The sequence below is a fragment of the Amphiura filiformis genome, chromosome 17 (genome assembly GCF_039555335.1).
Source record: "Amphiura filiformis chromosome 17, Afil_fr2py, whole genome shotgun sequence".
NCBI classification, from domain to species: Eukaryota; Metazoa; Echinodermata; class Ophiuroidea; order Amphilepidida; family Amphiuridae; genus Amphiura; species Amphiura filiformis.
This window is the reverse complement of record NC_092644.1, coordinates 31,690,347-31,706,352: the sequence shown is the minus strand read 5'-3', so window position 1 is coordinate 31,706,352 and position 16,006 is coordinate 31,690,347. Positions and strand designations below refer to the sequence as shown.

The following is a 16,006-nucleotide window of genomic DNA, read 5'->3' as shown; positions in this document are numbered from 1 at the left end:
TCACAAAATAGTAACATTATTGGAAATAGAATGGGAATAAATTGAATAACGAATGCTTGCATCCAACATTCGATGTCGAATAAAAAGTATTGGGAAATTCATGTTATTCCGTTCGGATTCTAAGTTGCTTTTCTTTTTTACAAGCTAAATTAACCAGGCACCAAGTTACGTACAGCTGTACCATGCAGATCCGTCCTCGTAAGGCTCTCGTAAACCACCTTTTATATTATCTCGCTCATAGATTACGATAGCCTATTGAATTTAATCAAAAGCGAAAGCCAATACCAGTGATGAAAGATGTGCGCTCAAGAATGAAACACCTACACCGCTCCACCTACCTCTTTGACTCTCTTTTCATAGTGCAGTTTTGTCCACGGCATATTCACCGTGACCTTTTCAGCCATAAACCCGCTTAGTGAAGATTAAACCGAAATATGCAGTACTAAACCATTATAGTAATCGATTGTCCAATGCACATTTCTTACCACGTGATAATATTAATCCAATGAGCGATCGAATTGTCCGCTACGGTCGACTAATCCAATCGATAATGACGCTATTGACATGTACGGGTGGAGCTCCACTGACTGAGTTTTGGGGATTTTTCACTGGTTTGCTATCATTTACTCATCAAGGCGCTCCATCGTTATTATAAGGACTATGCTAATAATTTAAAGATTGGCATGTAGAATATAAACCATACTTGACTGACAGAAAGTACTAAATTTGTACCTATTATGGTTTGGTGGCACTCCTCTTCCAAACGAAGCAAATTGCAAAATGTGCATTGGATTAACACGGGAGTTTGGATAAGATGGTAGATTTCCTTTCTCATACAAATGCATGCTCCCCCGTTATTAAAGCTTGTACCGGATTAAAAATTCAGATATTATGAAAAGAATAATTGAAACATAGAGCAAGTACTAAAATCAGAGCTTTTATACTTTTTGATATATGACGCTAACTAGTTCATCTCCTATACCCACAGCACAGCGCTACTAGTACGGGTCAATTACCTATGTGAGTGCCCCTGTGTTGTGTGCATACATGTAGTTAACAATAACTGCATGATGTTCATTAACATGACTTCAGTAATACAAGGAGTAAACCAGTAACTTGCACACAAATGACACATTCAGCAGTGAAATGACAAATTGCAGAGCAAAATCTAGTGGCGTAGCTGTGGTAGAACTACCCCTCGACGAAATTTAGACCGTGCTCACAATTATATAGCCCTTTCTTTGTAACTTATGCGTCTTTATTGGCTACAAATCATGCAATATATTGTTGTTGTTTTTTTGCTTCTCACCTTTTGAGGATCAAGTTAAACCCGCCCCTCTACATGGACTTGCCCCACCCTGACAGCTACGCTACTGGCAAAATCTACAATATACTGCGTGGGGACTTTATGATAGGTTGTGAGCATAATTGACTTGACAATGTGACTTGAAATGAAGAGTGGGTATGGTTGTGTCATGGTATCTTCCCGGGGGTATCTTACGGACAGTTTGTTTCTCCTTTTTGTAACGTTGATAAATAAATATGAAAAGTATCACCAGTACTTGTTGTTTAATAAGTCTCTACTCGCGGTTCTTAGCTCAACGGCCAATGAAAATGCGTTCATTTTGTTGGCACTTTACTCAAAAAGGGTAATACCAGAAATGCGTGTACTTTGAATGTATTATCTCCTCTCTGTTTTATTTCCTGCAATATTTTCGTACGGCTTTCTGTTAAATATTGAGCTAATGGTAGAAGCTTTGAAACTCGTTGCTTATTGTTTTGAAACGACTTGAACTCATCACAAGATTTACGGTTAGTATAACATAATTTGATTCCGTGAGAGCCATATAAGTAAACACTTAAACTGATAACACACACTCTGACCTGAAAAGAAATGACCTGTTGATAAAGATTATTCTGTTGCATGCATGATACATTTTCATTGAGCAGAAGCTGTTAAGGGGTGGGGTATGAACGTTTGGACAGTATTTATTGTGGGACATTAGAGCACATCAGACATATCGAATTGCATTCTGAATACGAAGAATGTCCTTCTGATATCAAATAATTTTGATTTTTGAAATTCGCAATGTAATACACATTTTATGGCAAATGATTAAAATTGATATTTTTGATATTCAACAGTACTCGAAGTAAACTTTGTAAATCTGATAATATGTACTTAAAGTGTATGTAGGTGGGATGAAAAGCCGACGATCAATTGAAAAATTTGACCTTTCGTATTGAAGATATGGATTTTTTTCCCAAAACACAAAAACAAAATTGGTCTTTTTGGTAAAAAAAATCCATATCTCTAATATGAAAGGTCAAAATTTTCAATTGATCGTCGGCTTTTCCTCCCGGCTACATACACTTTAAGAATATATCATTAGATTTATAAAATTTACGTCGAGGACTGTTATATATCAAAAATTTGAAAAATATCAAATTTTTATAATTTGTCATAAAATTTGTATTATATTGTGATTTTCAAAAATGAAAATTATTTGATATCAGAAAGACATGCTTCGTATTCAGAATGCAATTCGATAGGTCTGAGGTGCTCTCATGTCCCACAAAAATACTGTCGAATAAACGCTCATTTTAGATCCCTTAAACAAGGTCTGAAGGCGTTTATTCAGGAGATATTTCACACATATTAATTTACGTCTTGTATTATTTTAGTACGAATCTCATCCTGGAGTACCTGACTACTTGTTGTTTTTTACCCGCATTTCTTTCTGTGAAGCATTTCCGATTTAAGCTATTATTTAATTCCTGAGCATTGTTTTCTCGATAGGTTTTGCTCCTAGTATTACTTATTTAGTTATTTATTTTGCTTCGTTGATAACTTTAGTAATACTAATGTATGAATATCAAGCTACTTTATCAATACCAGTATCAGCAAGTAATATCAATGCCAGCAGATATTTTATCAATTACCTTACAAAGCCACTTCATCTATACAAATATCAGCTATAGATAATAATAGCTAATTCGGCAATACCAATACTTAGATAGCTATTATCAACAACAATATCAGCGGTAAATATATAGAACTAGAACTGCTTCATCGATACCAATATCAGCCCTGAGTAGCTATATATTTCATCAATGCCAATATCAGCTGCACTGAGTAGCTACCCAGCAAACACAAAACGTTTTCGACATCATTCGCAAAAGGTAATCATGATCTTTATATAACCCGACATTTTAATGTTATTAAAACGTTTTTACCTAAACCAAAAGCCAAAATATAACTTATTTAAAATGTTTTTAAAACGTTTTTGTGTTTGCTGGGTATGTACTTCATCATTATCAATATCAGCACTGAATAGCTATATACTTAATCGATACCAGTATCAGCACTGCATAACTATATGCTTCATCAATATCAATATCAGCAGTGGCGTACCGTTGCCGCCCCAACCCGGGGGGCTGAAGAAGAAACAATTTTGCCGCCCCTTCCTTGACAGCCCGAAAAGGTTGACCCAATTTTTTTCACGGTCGTTTGAAAAAGTGAAGAAGAAAAAAAAAAAAAGGATTTCAGGCGCTACAGCCCTAAAAGCAACTTTTTTTCTAAATTTTTTATGCTTTTTCAATTTTTTGCGCCCCTTTTCCTTTGCTAATTCGTTTTGCCGCCCCTTCATTTTTGCCGCCCTCTTTTGCCGCTCCTTCTTCCGCCGCCCTTCGTTTTTGCCGCCCCTACTTTGACCCCGGGGGGGGCTTGCGCCCCAAAGCCCCCCCTCCAAAATACGCGCATGATCAGCACTGAGTAGTACCTACTTCATCAATACCAGTATCCGCACTTAGTAGCTATGTACTATCAGCACTGAATAGCTATATACTTAATCGATACCAGTATCAGTACTGCGTAGCTATATGCTTCATCAATATCAATATCAGCACTGAGTAGCAATGTACTTAATCGATACCAGTATCAGCACTGAATAACTATATGCTTCATCAATATCAATATCAGCACTGATTAGCTATGTAACATCGATACCATATTAGCACTGAGCAGCTATGTGCTTCATCAATATCAATATCAGCACTTATATAGTTCACCAATACCAATATAGTTACAGCATCAGTTCTCACATCAGAGAGCTACCCAAGAAGCAAAAATGTTCTTGAAACGTTTATTCAAAACGTTTTCATAACATTTAAATGTCGGGTTGCATAAGGATCATGAATACGTTTTTCGAATGTTATTATAGAATATTTTGCGAAATATTTGGTCAATAATTAAATAACATTTAAAAAATGGTTGATGAATGTGATTAAAAAGTTTTTATACCCCGTGTATAAACCGACATTTAAACCTCTTCTGTAAAACGTTGTGTGTTTGCTGGGTAGGGATCTACCTAATCAATTACGGTATTGTGGCAGTATTATGCCTATCGTCAAGCATTATATTCTGTAACACTAAAAGTTGCTGATTTTTTTTTCACCTGTTCACCAATTATAATAATAGCAGCGAGTGCAAATTTGAAACATACTGTATACATACTATGGTTATTTCATCAATGCTAATATCAGCAGTAGATAGCTATTTCATAAATCAATACTATAACAGCAGCAGTACATATAGAGAAGTTCATCCAGCAGTAGATATATTAGGTACTGAGTTTTATTCAAATCAGCATATCTGTCATACAGGCTACTGTCGCTACTGTTTAGAACATATAAGCTCCTATATTATATTTTATTTTTATTTTCCAACCATAAGCATCGATGCACTTTTGGTAATACTATGTACATTGTAGTAAAAATGGATTATTTGTAAATACTATCTGGTAAGAAATTATATCGACGGTAATTTATTGAATTGAACATTCTAAAGCACCAATTACTTGACTTGACACACTTTCTACATTAATAAATAACAATATAAACAAGACGCACGCGTTAGAGATATTACAATAAAAGTTTTTGAAAGATTTATAGCAGGTCTGGTCTTTGAATTATATACACTATCGTCCACTTATTTGGTATCGGTGAATTATCAAAGACTAGTTTCAAAGTACACAATGTTAACTGGTGCGTACTCTGTGACATTAATTCCATTAAGCAGATCCAACTGAAACGTACTAGTGGTATTAGTAACTTGCCGTTTGACCACTGGATGTTGACTAATCACATGAATTGGAGATGAATTACACGAATATGTTTCCCGAAATGCTGTCCGGTATCTTTCACTGCCGATATTATAAATGACGGGATTAACTGAGGAATTTAAATAAAGCAATATCTCACAAATCCATAAGAATAATGACATCATATTTGGATCTGGATTTGCGGTAATGTTTAACTGTTTCCTGTACATGTTAAGAACTCCGAATAGCGCAAATGCTCGGACTGGAGTTTGACAAATAAAAAACACGGTGCAGTTTCCTATCAACATCCGGGTAACCTGATTACTTAGCCGCGCGTTGCGCGTGGAATGTGTCACATAATCAGCGTTGGATCGTCTGTGTATGGTCCTTATGATAATGACACAAAGTATAAAGTTGATGAGGTATAAAGTGAGATAAACAAAAATCATAAATACATGAACTGCTGTATAAATCCACACGGGAGATGGCTGACAAAATGAGGTAAGAGGAGGCCAGTCAACGTACTTTTCATTGGTTGGCCAAATGATACAATATGATACATATCTATCTACGATCCTAATATGTGTTAGTCCAAGCACAAATGATACTAGCCATATAGATAATATAATGAGTAAAGCGCGTCGTTTAGTACTCATCAGTCGATGTTTAAGGGGGTATAAAACAGCGTAATATCTTTCGATAGAAACTAGCGTTACTATGGCAACAGAGGCATAGTACCAGGCAAATGACATAACCATGGAGAGTTTACAACCTGATTTACCAAGATGATCAGCACCTCGAACAGGTGATGACAAATAACTAATCACCGCATTGCTACTCCCAGTTATCAGGAAGAATATATCTGCCAACGCCAAATTGGCTAAGTAAAAATTAGTAGCCGTACGCATGCGCTGAAGGCGCCAAACCACAAATAGGAACGCGATGTTGCAGATAAGACCAAATATGGTAACACACGGGATTATTATATTGATTAAGTATCTATCGATAGGCATGTAGTGTAAATAGTCGGGAACAAAATCTGCATTATCGATAATCGCGTCATAATAATGGTGCGATGCTAAGCATTCTCTGTAAGCTTTGTCCCAGGCATGACTTTGGAATGAACGTGAGGCATTATTCCAAATTAAGTCTTCTAATACTGGAATTGCTATTGATGACGTCATGATGACGCATGTCTATCTCAAATCTGATTTTAAACAGTATTCTTGAGATTTAAACAAGAAGCTGGTGAAGAACACAACATCCATTGTTTTAAATTTCCCTGTCAAATATCACGTCGTGAGAACGTCAAAAAAGGCTTATGCTTACTGAACTTTATCCTGTATCGGGCTTTGTATATTCCCAGATCGCGTTTGAAAAGCAAGTTGGATTATGTTGCTTACATGGCTAATGCATGATTAACAATTAAAACCATTTACCTTGGCAAAAAATCTCAGCTTGAATCTAGCCATCGATCAAGTTTTACATTACCATGATGACCTGAAACCCTGCGCTTCATCCAATGCTTCCCTTTTTACATATGTAATTCATCATGCTTTTCTAACATGTCTAAATAAATAACCAGCGATGAACATAATTTTTGAAGTAGATAGTTAAACGGGTAATTAATTAGCAACATTTCATAAGATTTATCGATTATAATGGCTGTCAGTGTCGAGTTCATATCCTGTATTTCATCCGTCAAATGTAAAAGTAACAGCGACCGACTTTCAAACACCTCGCACCATTTTACAGATCACCGATTTAACTCTCTTCACGCGGGTGTCGACTGCAGACGACAAGTTTCAAATTTTTTCTTTCAAATTCAAAAATTTCAGAAATGTAAATTTTCATGACCACATTTGGAATCAGCATGAAAAATGCATTAAAATGAGTACAAACAAGCCTAGTATTGATAGCTCTTGATATTTTGAGAAAATATTTCAAAACTTTTTCAATTGAAGCGCATGGCAAGCACGCAATCCATTTTAAAATATCCTCTAAACCAGTTTGTACCTTTAGCTGCATCAGGTGGTATTTAGTTTTATCTTATAACATGCTACACGTGTTTAACTTGCATTATGATATGAAGTATGTCTTTTCATTCATTTAATAAATGAGTATCAGTTAACAGCGACAGTGCTACACTGCCCTGGTACGAAACACAGCAATAATGCTATCAGCAGTAGAGAGCAATGTCAATTCGTATTTTCAAACCATTGTGCTTTCCAATTGATGACCAAAAATGCAGCGAGATGTTAACATGCTGATTATGACATTGTATCTTATTTTATCAGCAAAAACATCGACGACGATGCATGCTTTCTTCAGTAGATAGCAGCACTGGTATACGGCACTCTATCCGATCGTACAAAAAAGTATCAGATGTAGATGACATGCAGATTATATTCCATCAGTTGTTGTCCACGATTGTCTGATCATCAATTCATGAAAGTACCATTTTGTGTTTCTTTATTTTCGCAGAAATGATAGTATGTCGCAGTAAAAACTGAAAGCTAGATCATGATGAATAGGGCTACTACACGTATAAAGACACTATCGTCGTGTAAATCACGTTGGGAGAATACAATCAGTACTGATCAGTTTTTCGCCTCTTTACCGCTATATATTACATTTTATTGGCGGCGAACCAAATACGCAATTTCAAACTGGTTGGTAGCATAGCATCGAAGTCAAGTTTAACGCAGTTAGGTGCATTATCCAGTTATCCATTATGTATTATCAATTATCCATTATCCGTATATTCATCCAGGTCACTTTTTCGTCATTAAGATATCATCGTCAGAAATTATTTATTGTTATCCTGCATAAGTCTACACACATCCGATCCCTGGTTGTGACCTGCCACTGGTGCCTTATATAAAGTGACGTTTTGATCGTTCAGCTTTACACACCCACATCTGTTAGTATTTTTGCACCTTGATGGCTTTGACAGGCGTCTTTTAATTATAATCAAATTATATCAATATGTAACATTATCCACGTGTTTCCGCTGGAGTGGATCTGCTGCTGTTACACACCAAGAGAGATTTGCTCACGATGGTAATGTCTCTTGCAGTGTTGATGTATGTGTAGTTTATCCACGGGCACAAGTGCAATATCCTTACAACAGGAACCGCCCAAAATGATTTCTAAGAATCAAAATCTTGAATGTGACGAATAATTTCAGCACATCGGCAACATTATTATTTGGTTAACCTCCATATTGACTCCACTTTTGACATGTATGAGTTGAAGTAAATACGTTCAATGGCGCGCACCGAAATAAGTCAAACATCAACTCACGTTTTTCTATACCTATAATCCAAAAGGTAGTCCTTTGAACTCGTAGACGTCAGGCAATAAAGTTAAAGTTACTTCACACTCTCACTTAAAAGCCGGAAAAGGAAAAGTGGCGGCGCTTCATTAACACTACAGTTCTATGATATTTGCAAGGCAGTTATAAGGTATATCCAGCACTGCAGGCCGCAAGTCTTTTACTGGCTGTGTACTATATAGTATCGATCTTGGTGGCAGACTAAGGTTGTGTCGTTTAGACGACCTGAATATCAACTTTCAATTTAATGATTCTAACTTTTTACATCTGTTCACATTTTAAGGCCTGTTTATGAAGACATTTTTATGCGACGTTGAATATTCGCAACAGGTGTATTTGTTATTTAATATGTTTCAATACACCTTTACGTTTGTTGACGAAAAATCAATTATATTTGACGTTGGAATTTATTTTTGAGTTTACGTCAAAAATATATTCGTATATTCGATTAAAATCACAGGATATGGTATAGAATGGGAATAGAATGGAAATAGAACGGAGATAGATCGTAAGTCGACTTACCAGCCCTGCGGGGCTCTTCTAAATTGGACTCTTACGTCACAAGCAAGTCTTTTCTATCGTGTTTGTCGCTATTGCTTCCTCGTCACGTTTGATTAGAGTATGAAATAGGTCAAATAAAGTTCAAACGGTATACGAAATAAACTTAATAAACAACAGATGGCGCTATTACTACTCTAAAGTGCTTATTGTTAGCAATTTAGAAGAAAGAGAAAAGAAAAAGGTTGCACAAAAATCACCACAAACACTGCCAACATCACCACCATTGGCTACTTCATCGACACCAATATCAACACTAGATACTTCGTCCGATAGCTTCTACGCCAACATTTAATATCAGCCAAATATAATAACAGCTACATCTTCCTCCTCCAAATTCATTTTTGAGTCATTTATAACATAGCAAATTATATATGGTTTGAAGCAATTACAATTTGTTTTTAATGATTTCAATTTCTTCTTGATCCAAGCCACTGCACTAACATTTTTAAAATAACGTATACAGTTACTCACACATCGGCTCAGCCTTCCAACAGGTACGCTTCCGGCAATGCATTATCTCTTCTTAAAGGGGCACTTCGTGATCCACAGCCTCATCCCCCACTTTTCTCAAAAAAAGTTGAGATTTTTATATCACTGGAAACCTCTGGCTACATAATGTTTATGTACAAAATATTTCTTGCAGATTAATTCGTTTAGCAAAGATATCGTGAAATTTGAATTTCGTTCTGGTGCACCAGAACGAAATTACAACATATTGTCTATGGAGCAGTGTAATACACATAATCATGCATAACTCGCAAACGCAATATCGGAATCAACTGAAATTTTTGGAATATGCTTTTTTCGTGGATATGTACTGAAAAATGTCATAAAAAGAGGATGCTAGGATCACGAAATACTCCTTTAAGATTATAATAAATATTTTCATTTTTATTGTAAATTGAAAGAAAAAATCCAAACCTTCCGCATTTGCTATAATTGGGTTATGACATACATACATACATATGACTATACATCTTCCAAAAATCAACACTTCCGTTTTCACTATAAATTCAAATTAATTTACGGATGAAATGTGTCTTTGTCACTAACGTAATATTATATTCACAGGTTATATTAACTCGGGGTTTAAAGTGTCACCTATTAAATTAGTTTTTAGTTTAGTTTTTGCTTATTGAATTATGCGAAATTATTGAAACAAAGAAGATTCCCCTCGAGTCGCTTAAAGTAATCAGCATTTTATTAGTTTTAAAAATAGTATGATTTGAGCTGAAATCTTTCGTGGAAGTATTACATAATATGAAAGAGAAACAAAGTAAGTGCATTTTGAAGTTAAATTAAATATAAATGGTATTTTATGCGAAATTTGATCACCCTTCACTTACAATGGTGCGTTTATTCAAAGCCGAGTGAGGTATTCGCTATTGATGTCTATAGATTTCCTGTCATAAATTTATATTAGCCTATATAATATTAGAATTATATTATATTAGTATAATAATTAATGCAGATTCAGGTTCTAAATGCAAGATCATCATGTTCATTATATATACATCTACTGCAGAAGGCAGGCTATACGGCTATTTCACTATTCACAGTGACCATGGTGACAGCTACCTCATTGAGATTATAAGAGCAGAATTTATCTACCGGAATGATAACTTCATCGTTGACAGACAGCTAATTCAGTAGTAGATAACTACTTCATCAATACTGATATCAGCAGTAGATAACTATACTTCATCGACAGTGGTATCAGCAGTAGATAATTTCACCAACACTGGAATCAGCAGTAGATAGAGCTGACATCAACAGTATAATTTCTTTAGCAATACTGTCGACAGTAGATATAGTTACTTCATCAACACCAATATTAGAAGTATAGTTACTTCATTAACACCGATATCAAGAGTAGATATGACTTCATCAATACTGATATCAGCAGTAGATAGCTACTTCATCAGCACTGATACCAGCAGTAGATAGCTATATACTTCATCAATACTGCTATTAACAGTACGACACCTACTATATCAGCGTGAGATATAGGCCTATGATAGGATACGCTACCATCAAAATACCAGAAGTAACCTATTATGGAAGCTCAATATTAGTATAGATTCTTGTGTTGTTTGGTTCCCTTGTTTGCTACATTTTAAAATTTTTGACTTATTGGATGTAAACATTAGGCCAAAAACTTAAAATCAAGTTATTACCATTTTGTCCACCAACCACGGTCAGCCATCTTGGATTTAAAATCGCCGCTATTTTCGTAGTGCCCTATACCATACCTCGGCTCGGGAACTTTTCCATCTTGTAAACCTCTTTAATCAAAAGTCACATGGTGCAAGTTTTGGCAAGTCGAAAGGGGGAGCAAGTGATTTTTGGCCCACATTTACGAGATTACCACCGTCACAGCCACCGTTCATTTGGCGGGGCACTGTGTAGGCCCAGTCGTAGCATGGCAGATGCAGTACGGTATTTTATTCTGATAAACAAAGAATAAAACTTGTTCAATTTTATTTTAAGAGTTCAGTGAGAAATGTAAAAACAAACAGCAGCGATTTCAAGTCAACAAATTCGAGCAAGGCCTAAATGCAAAAGATTGTTATTCATTTCACTATGTTGATGACCGGAGATACAGCGTGCAGAACTGCTTTAACCAAAAACGTGTTCTTCTCTAATGACCATCTTCCTTTATTTGCTACCGCCAAGAGTCAAGAAGCTCTAAAACTGATTTATTTTCAGTGTACAATATTTAATTTTTCAATATGTTTCTTTTGTGCAATAAGTTCCACAATGAAAAATAAGAGAAACATAAAAAGTAATAAAGAAAAAATCTCAAAATAAAGGTGTGCTTGTGTTCAACTTTCGATGTGCGATATTTTGATGGTTAGCCACTCTCATAAGTTAAGTAATTTGCTTTTAAGATACGGAATTGAAACTTAGCAAACAGTTACAAGAAGGATGAATAAATAATATCTGAAAAATGATATCGTTTTGCTAGCCTACCATCACAAAATGCGGTTAATTTTCTACAATGTAACCTTTTTATGGGACACCTCTAGACCATTAAGGTATGCAAATTGGGATCACATAATTTTGGCATGTGCAAAGGGGGTGGGTAAAGATTATTTAGCAGGCCGAGAGGGAGGGCAATCAGTTTTGGGTACGCCGTTTGAATATGTTAACTCTTAGCCCTTCCAACATAATTATTGCACTGCCTCTAAGTACTGCAAACCTATTCAGATTTTCAAATCAATGTGTTTACATATGGCATAGTGGACATTTTATAACAACACTAAAACAAATTGGCATGTTCTAAAATTACACGAATTAAGTACAGAATTTTTCAAAATTTCATTATTAAAATGTGTGGTTATTCAATAATGTTCCGCCATGATTTTCTTTTAATACAAAGTTAGACCCATGTATGGCCTCAAGTGAAATTTCTCATCCTTTTATTAGAAGCGAAGCCTAAGTGCTTTTAACTATAATGTCAAACCGCCATTTACGTACTTAACATTTGAACGGGAATGTGCTTCAACAATATTCTTCATCTTCTTGTATGTACATTTTGTTTTCTTACTTTCTTATCTTGATCCAATTTCATTTTCTTCCTGTCGAACCACCTGTACCATGTATTCAACTCCTGTGTGGGGTAATCCCTTCAGATTACTTTGAAATTGACCGGATCCAAATTTGACCCAAGTAAATGGAAAGAATTTTCTTCATTTATACAGAACAAAAACCACCTGGGAAAATCAACAATACCCTTTTTAATTATTTGCCCTTTCCTCCATTTTCTTGATCAGTCTGGCCAGCGGGTCTACGCCACATCTTCAGCACGTTTTCTTACGGGTTAACCAAATCTGGTTCTGATCAATTTTTTGCATTTACAACGTGCTATTTGTTTTGAACTAAATTGCACTTTAAAAGGTGGGAAAAGGCTTTAGTTAAATTATGTCATGTAAATACAGCATACAGGGAATTGATCATTGACATGATTTCACTCTTCTTTTGGTTATAATGAAATTGGAAAATGACCGTGCGATTATTCGGTCATTTTGTAAACACTCTGAAGGAGTATTTTGTGATTATAGCATCCTTTTTTATGTTATTTTTGAATAGATAGTTACGAAAAAAATTGTATTCCCAAAATTTCAGAAAAACAATAATTCGATTTTGCATTAGCGAGATGCATATTGCATTGGTTAGGCTATGGATGTTTGAGTAGATAGTCACGAAAAAAATATTTATTTCCAAAATTTCAGATAAAAATCTGATTTTGCGTTGAACGCATAGCTAGATACGTATGTTGCATTGCATTACTGTGATGTAATTGCGTTCTGTTATTAAAAAAACCAGAATATAAATACAAATTTGACGATATTTTTGATATTATAGCGACTGAATCTGCAAGAATTGTTTTGCACACAAATTGTAGTCATAGTAGGTTCCCAGACCCGGTGGTATAAAAATATCAATTTTCTTTTTGTGAAAAAAGTGGAGGATGAAGCTATGGATCACGAAATATATCTACTGCTGATATTGGTATTGATGAATTAGCTATCTACTGCTGATATTGGTATTGATAAATTAGCTACGGTATACTACTGCTGATATTGGCTTTGATGAAGTAGCTATTATAATATCTACTGCTGATATTGGTATTGATTAATTAGGTATCTACTGCTGATATTGGTATTGATGAATTAGCTATATCTACTGCTAATATTGGTATCAATCTACTGCTGGTATTGGTATTGATGAAGTAGCTATAAGTACTGCTGATATTGGTATTGATGAAGTTAGCAATATCTACTGCTGATATTGGTATTTATGAATTAGCTATCTACAGCTGATATTGGTATTGGTGAATTAGCCATCTACTGCTGATATGAATGAAGTAGTTATATATACCGTATACTGATGATATCGGTATTGATGAAGTAGCTATGCTACTGATATTGGGTTTCATAAACTAGCTTTCTATTTCTGATGAAGTAGTTATATACCGGTTTTCAGACAAAATATAATGAGTCTTATTTACGCATCGCGTAAGTTTGGTTTGTTTTTATTTGTTGATGGATTTTTGTTTGTTTTCGTATGTTTGTTTGTTTGCTTTTCTGATACAACTATTAAACTTTCACTATGAATACCCATAATGAAAGTAAGACTAACAAATCTAAAGCAGGAACTTCCGACCGCGAGAAGATTCTGTACTGTGTTCTATAAAAGATAATACATCGTCACACCGACCTTTAGGGGACTTCCTAAAACAGGAAATCCAGTGACAACCTATCGTACTGTTTGTCTAGAAATGAATCTCAAATATACAACGAGATTTGCGATGTCATTTCGCTAGCCTTGCTGACAGTTGTGTTCTAAATCCTACTTCTTATCGTTAATCTTAGCGGGGAAACCTGTGCTGTCCCGGCAAACTGAAATCAACCAGAAAATTTGGCTCTTTAAAGGGAGCCGGAGGAGGAGCATAACCTAGCGGTGTTTCGTGTTGCACTTATTGAGACAAATAAAGCTGACATACAAGAGAAATGGCATGTGTTCTATAAAGGAGATCCCAAAGCTTGATTGATATAAGGGCCCAGGGGTGTCCTTTCCGCTCCATGTGCATGTTTTTTGTCGTGAGGGGAAAACGTCGTTTTTATAATTATTGGCCTTAACTCAAGAAACTCAAGACTACGATAATAAGGGGGAAACGTCCAAAACTTTCGTTTTGATATTAAAATGCCCTTATACTCAAGAACCTCAAAACCTATATAAATGCGATTAAAAAAGTTGTTGTTGTCGTCGTTGGCGGTCGTCGTTGTTATTTGTCATCGTTTTTGTGGATATTTAGATCCTTTGTGAGGGATTGTGTATGACGGTGTGTTATTTTTACCGATATTTGTCTAAAAATAAATCGACCTCATCAATTGAAAAAACTAAAGCTGATAATATAATCTAATTATAAAGTAAATTAAGTAAGAATATCTGACCGCTGTATTTACACAGTGTTCGTTTGTACAGATTTTATTATCTATTAAGTTATAATAATTATTTAGATTTTTCAATTGATTGGTATAAGGTGGTTTCTAGAAAAACTCAATTGTATTTTTTCTAAATATTTACATAATTGATTATGGAAGTCGTTAAATAACTATTGCTATAGATTTTTCATTAGTCTTAAACATGGGAACCGTTCTCTTACGAAAGTTAATTATAATTTTATAACAAACTTTTTTAACGTTCCTTTAAAGATTTAATGGATAGCTAATGGTGATATATTAGAGATTGTAGACACGGTCCCAGCCATCTATACATTATGTTCACATACGGTAAAAGCCTTTTTGGTTGCATTTACGGCAATTTATGAGTGTAAAATGCATTAAAGTTGATCAACATGAGGAGAGAATAAAATGAGGTTGGTGGAAAGGAGAGGCAACAGGGTCCATTACATGGGGAAAATGGTAAGTTTGTTAAGTAGTGGGCTGGATTATTCATTATATGAATGCAATCAGATTTATTTTTTTTAAACTGATGTAATAAAGAAGATATGATTTTGTAACATCAGTGGATTTAGTCTTTAGGCTTTATTGAGAATAAAAGTGCATTCAATACTTATAGGATGTGATTGTTTATTTGTTTGCTTTTGTTTATTTGTTTGATATTATGCAACGTAAATTCGTATTATATAGAGTTATAACATTCCACAGAGGGAAGATGAGTTTCAAATCAAGTTGGTTAATGTACTACTCCCCATTCCAGAAAAATACAGCACTGATTTTTTGGGATTAAAAAAAAGTTCTGCCAAATGAAACATAGCTCAATCCTAATCATTTATTTAGTCCTAACTGGAGATAAAAGAAACAGCTCACTATTTTACTAATTTCTTGAAAAAAGAGCCACAAACATGCATTTTCGGCATGTTTTCTGACAATCGAGTCACAAAAATTAAAGACTTCGAATAAGTCTAAGCATTCAAAATCTTGAATATATAATGCCGAAAATTTGCTCTAATTTTCACTTTTTTATGTTACTTTAA

At 34.9% G+C, this 16,006-nt stretch overlaps 1 protein-coding gene across 1 annotated transcript; it reads right to left on the bottom strand.

Moving 5' to 3' along the window:
• Positions 1–4,730: 4,730 nt before the first annotated feature.
• On the bottom strand, positions 4,731–6,713 carry LOC140138392 (kappa-type opioid receptor-like). The gene has a single exon (XM_072160293.1). The coding sequence runs from the start codon at positions 6,284–6,286 to the stop codon at positions 5,012–5,014; it is 1,275 nt and encodes a 424-aa protein (XP_072016394.1). The 5' UTR covers positions 6,287–6,713; the 3' UTR covers positions 4,731–5,011.
• Between the last annotated feature and the right edge of the window lie 9,293 nt (positions 6,714–16,006).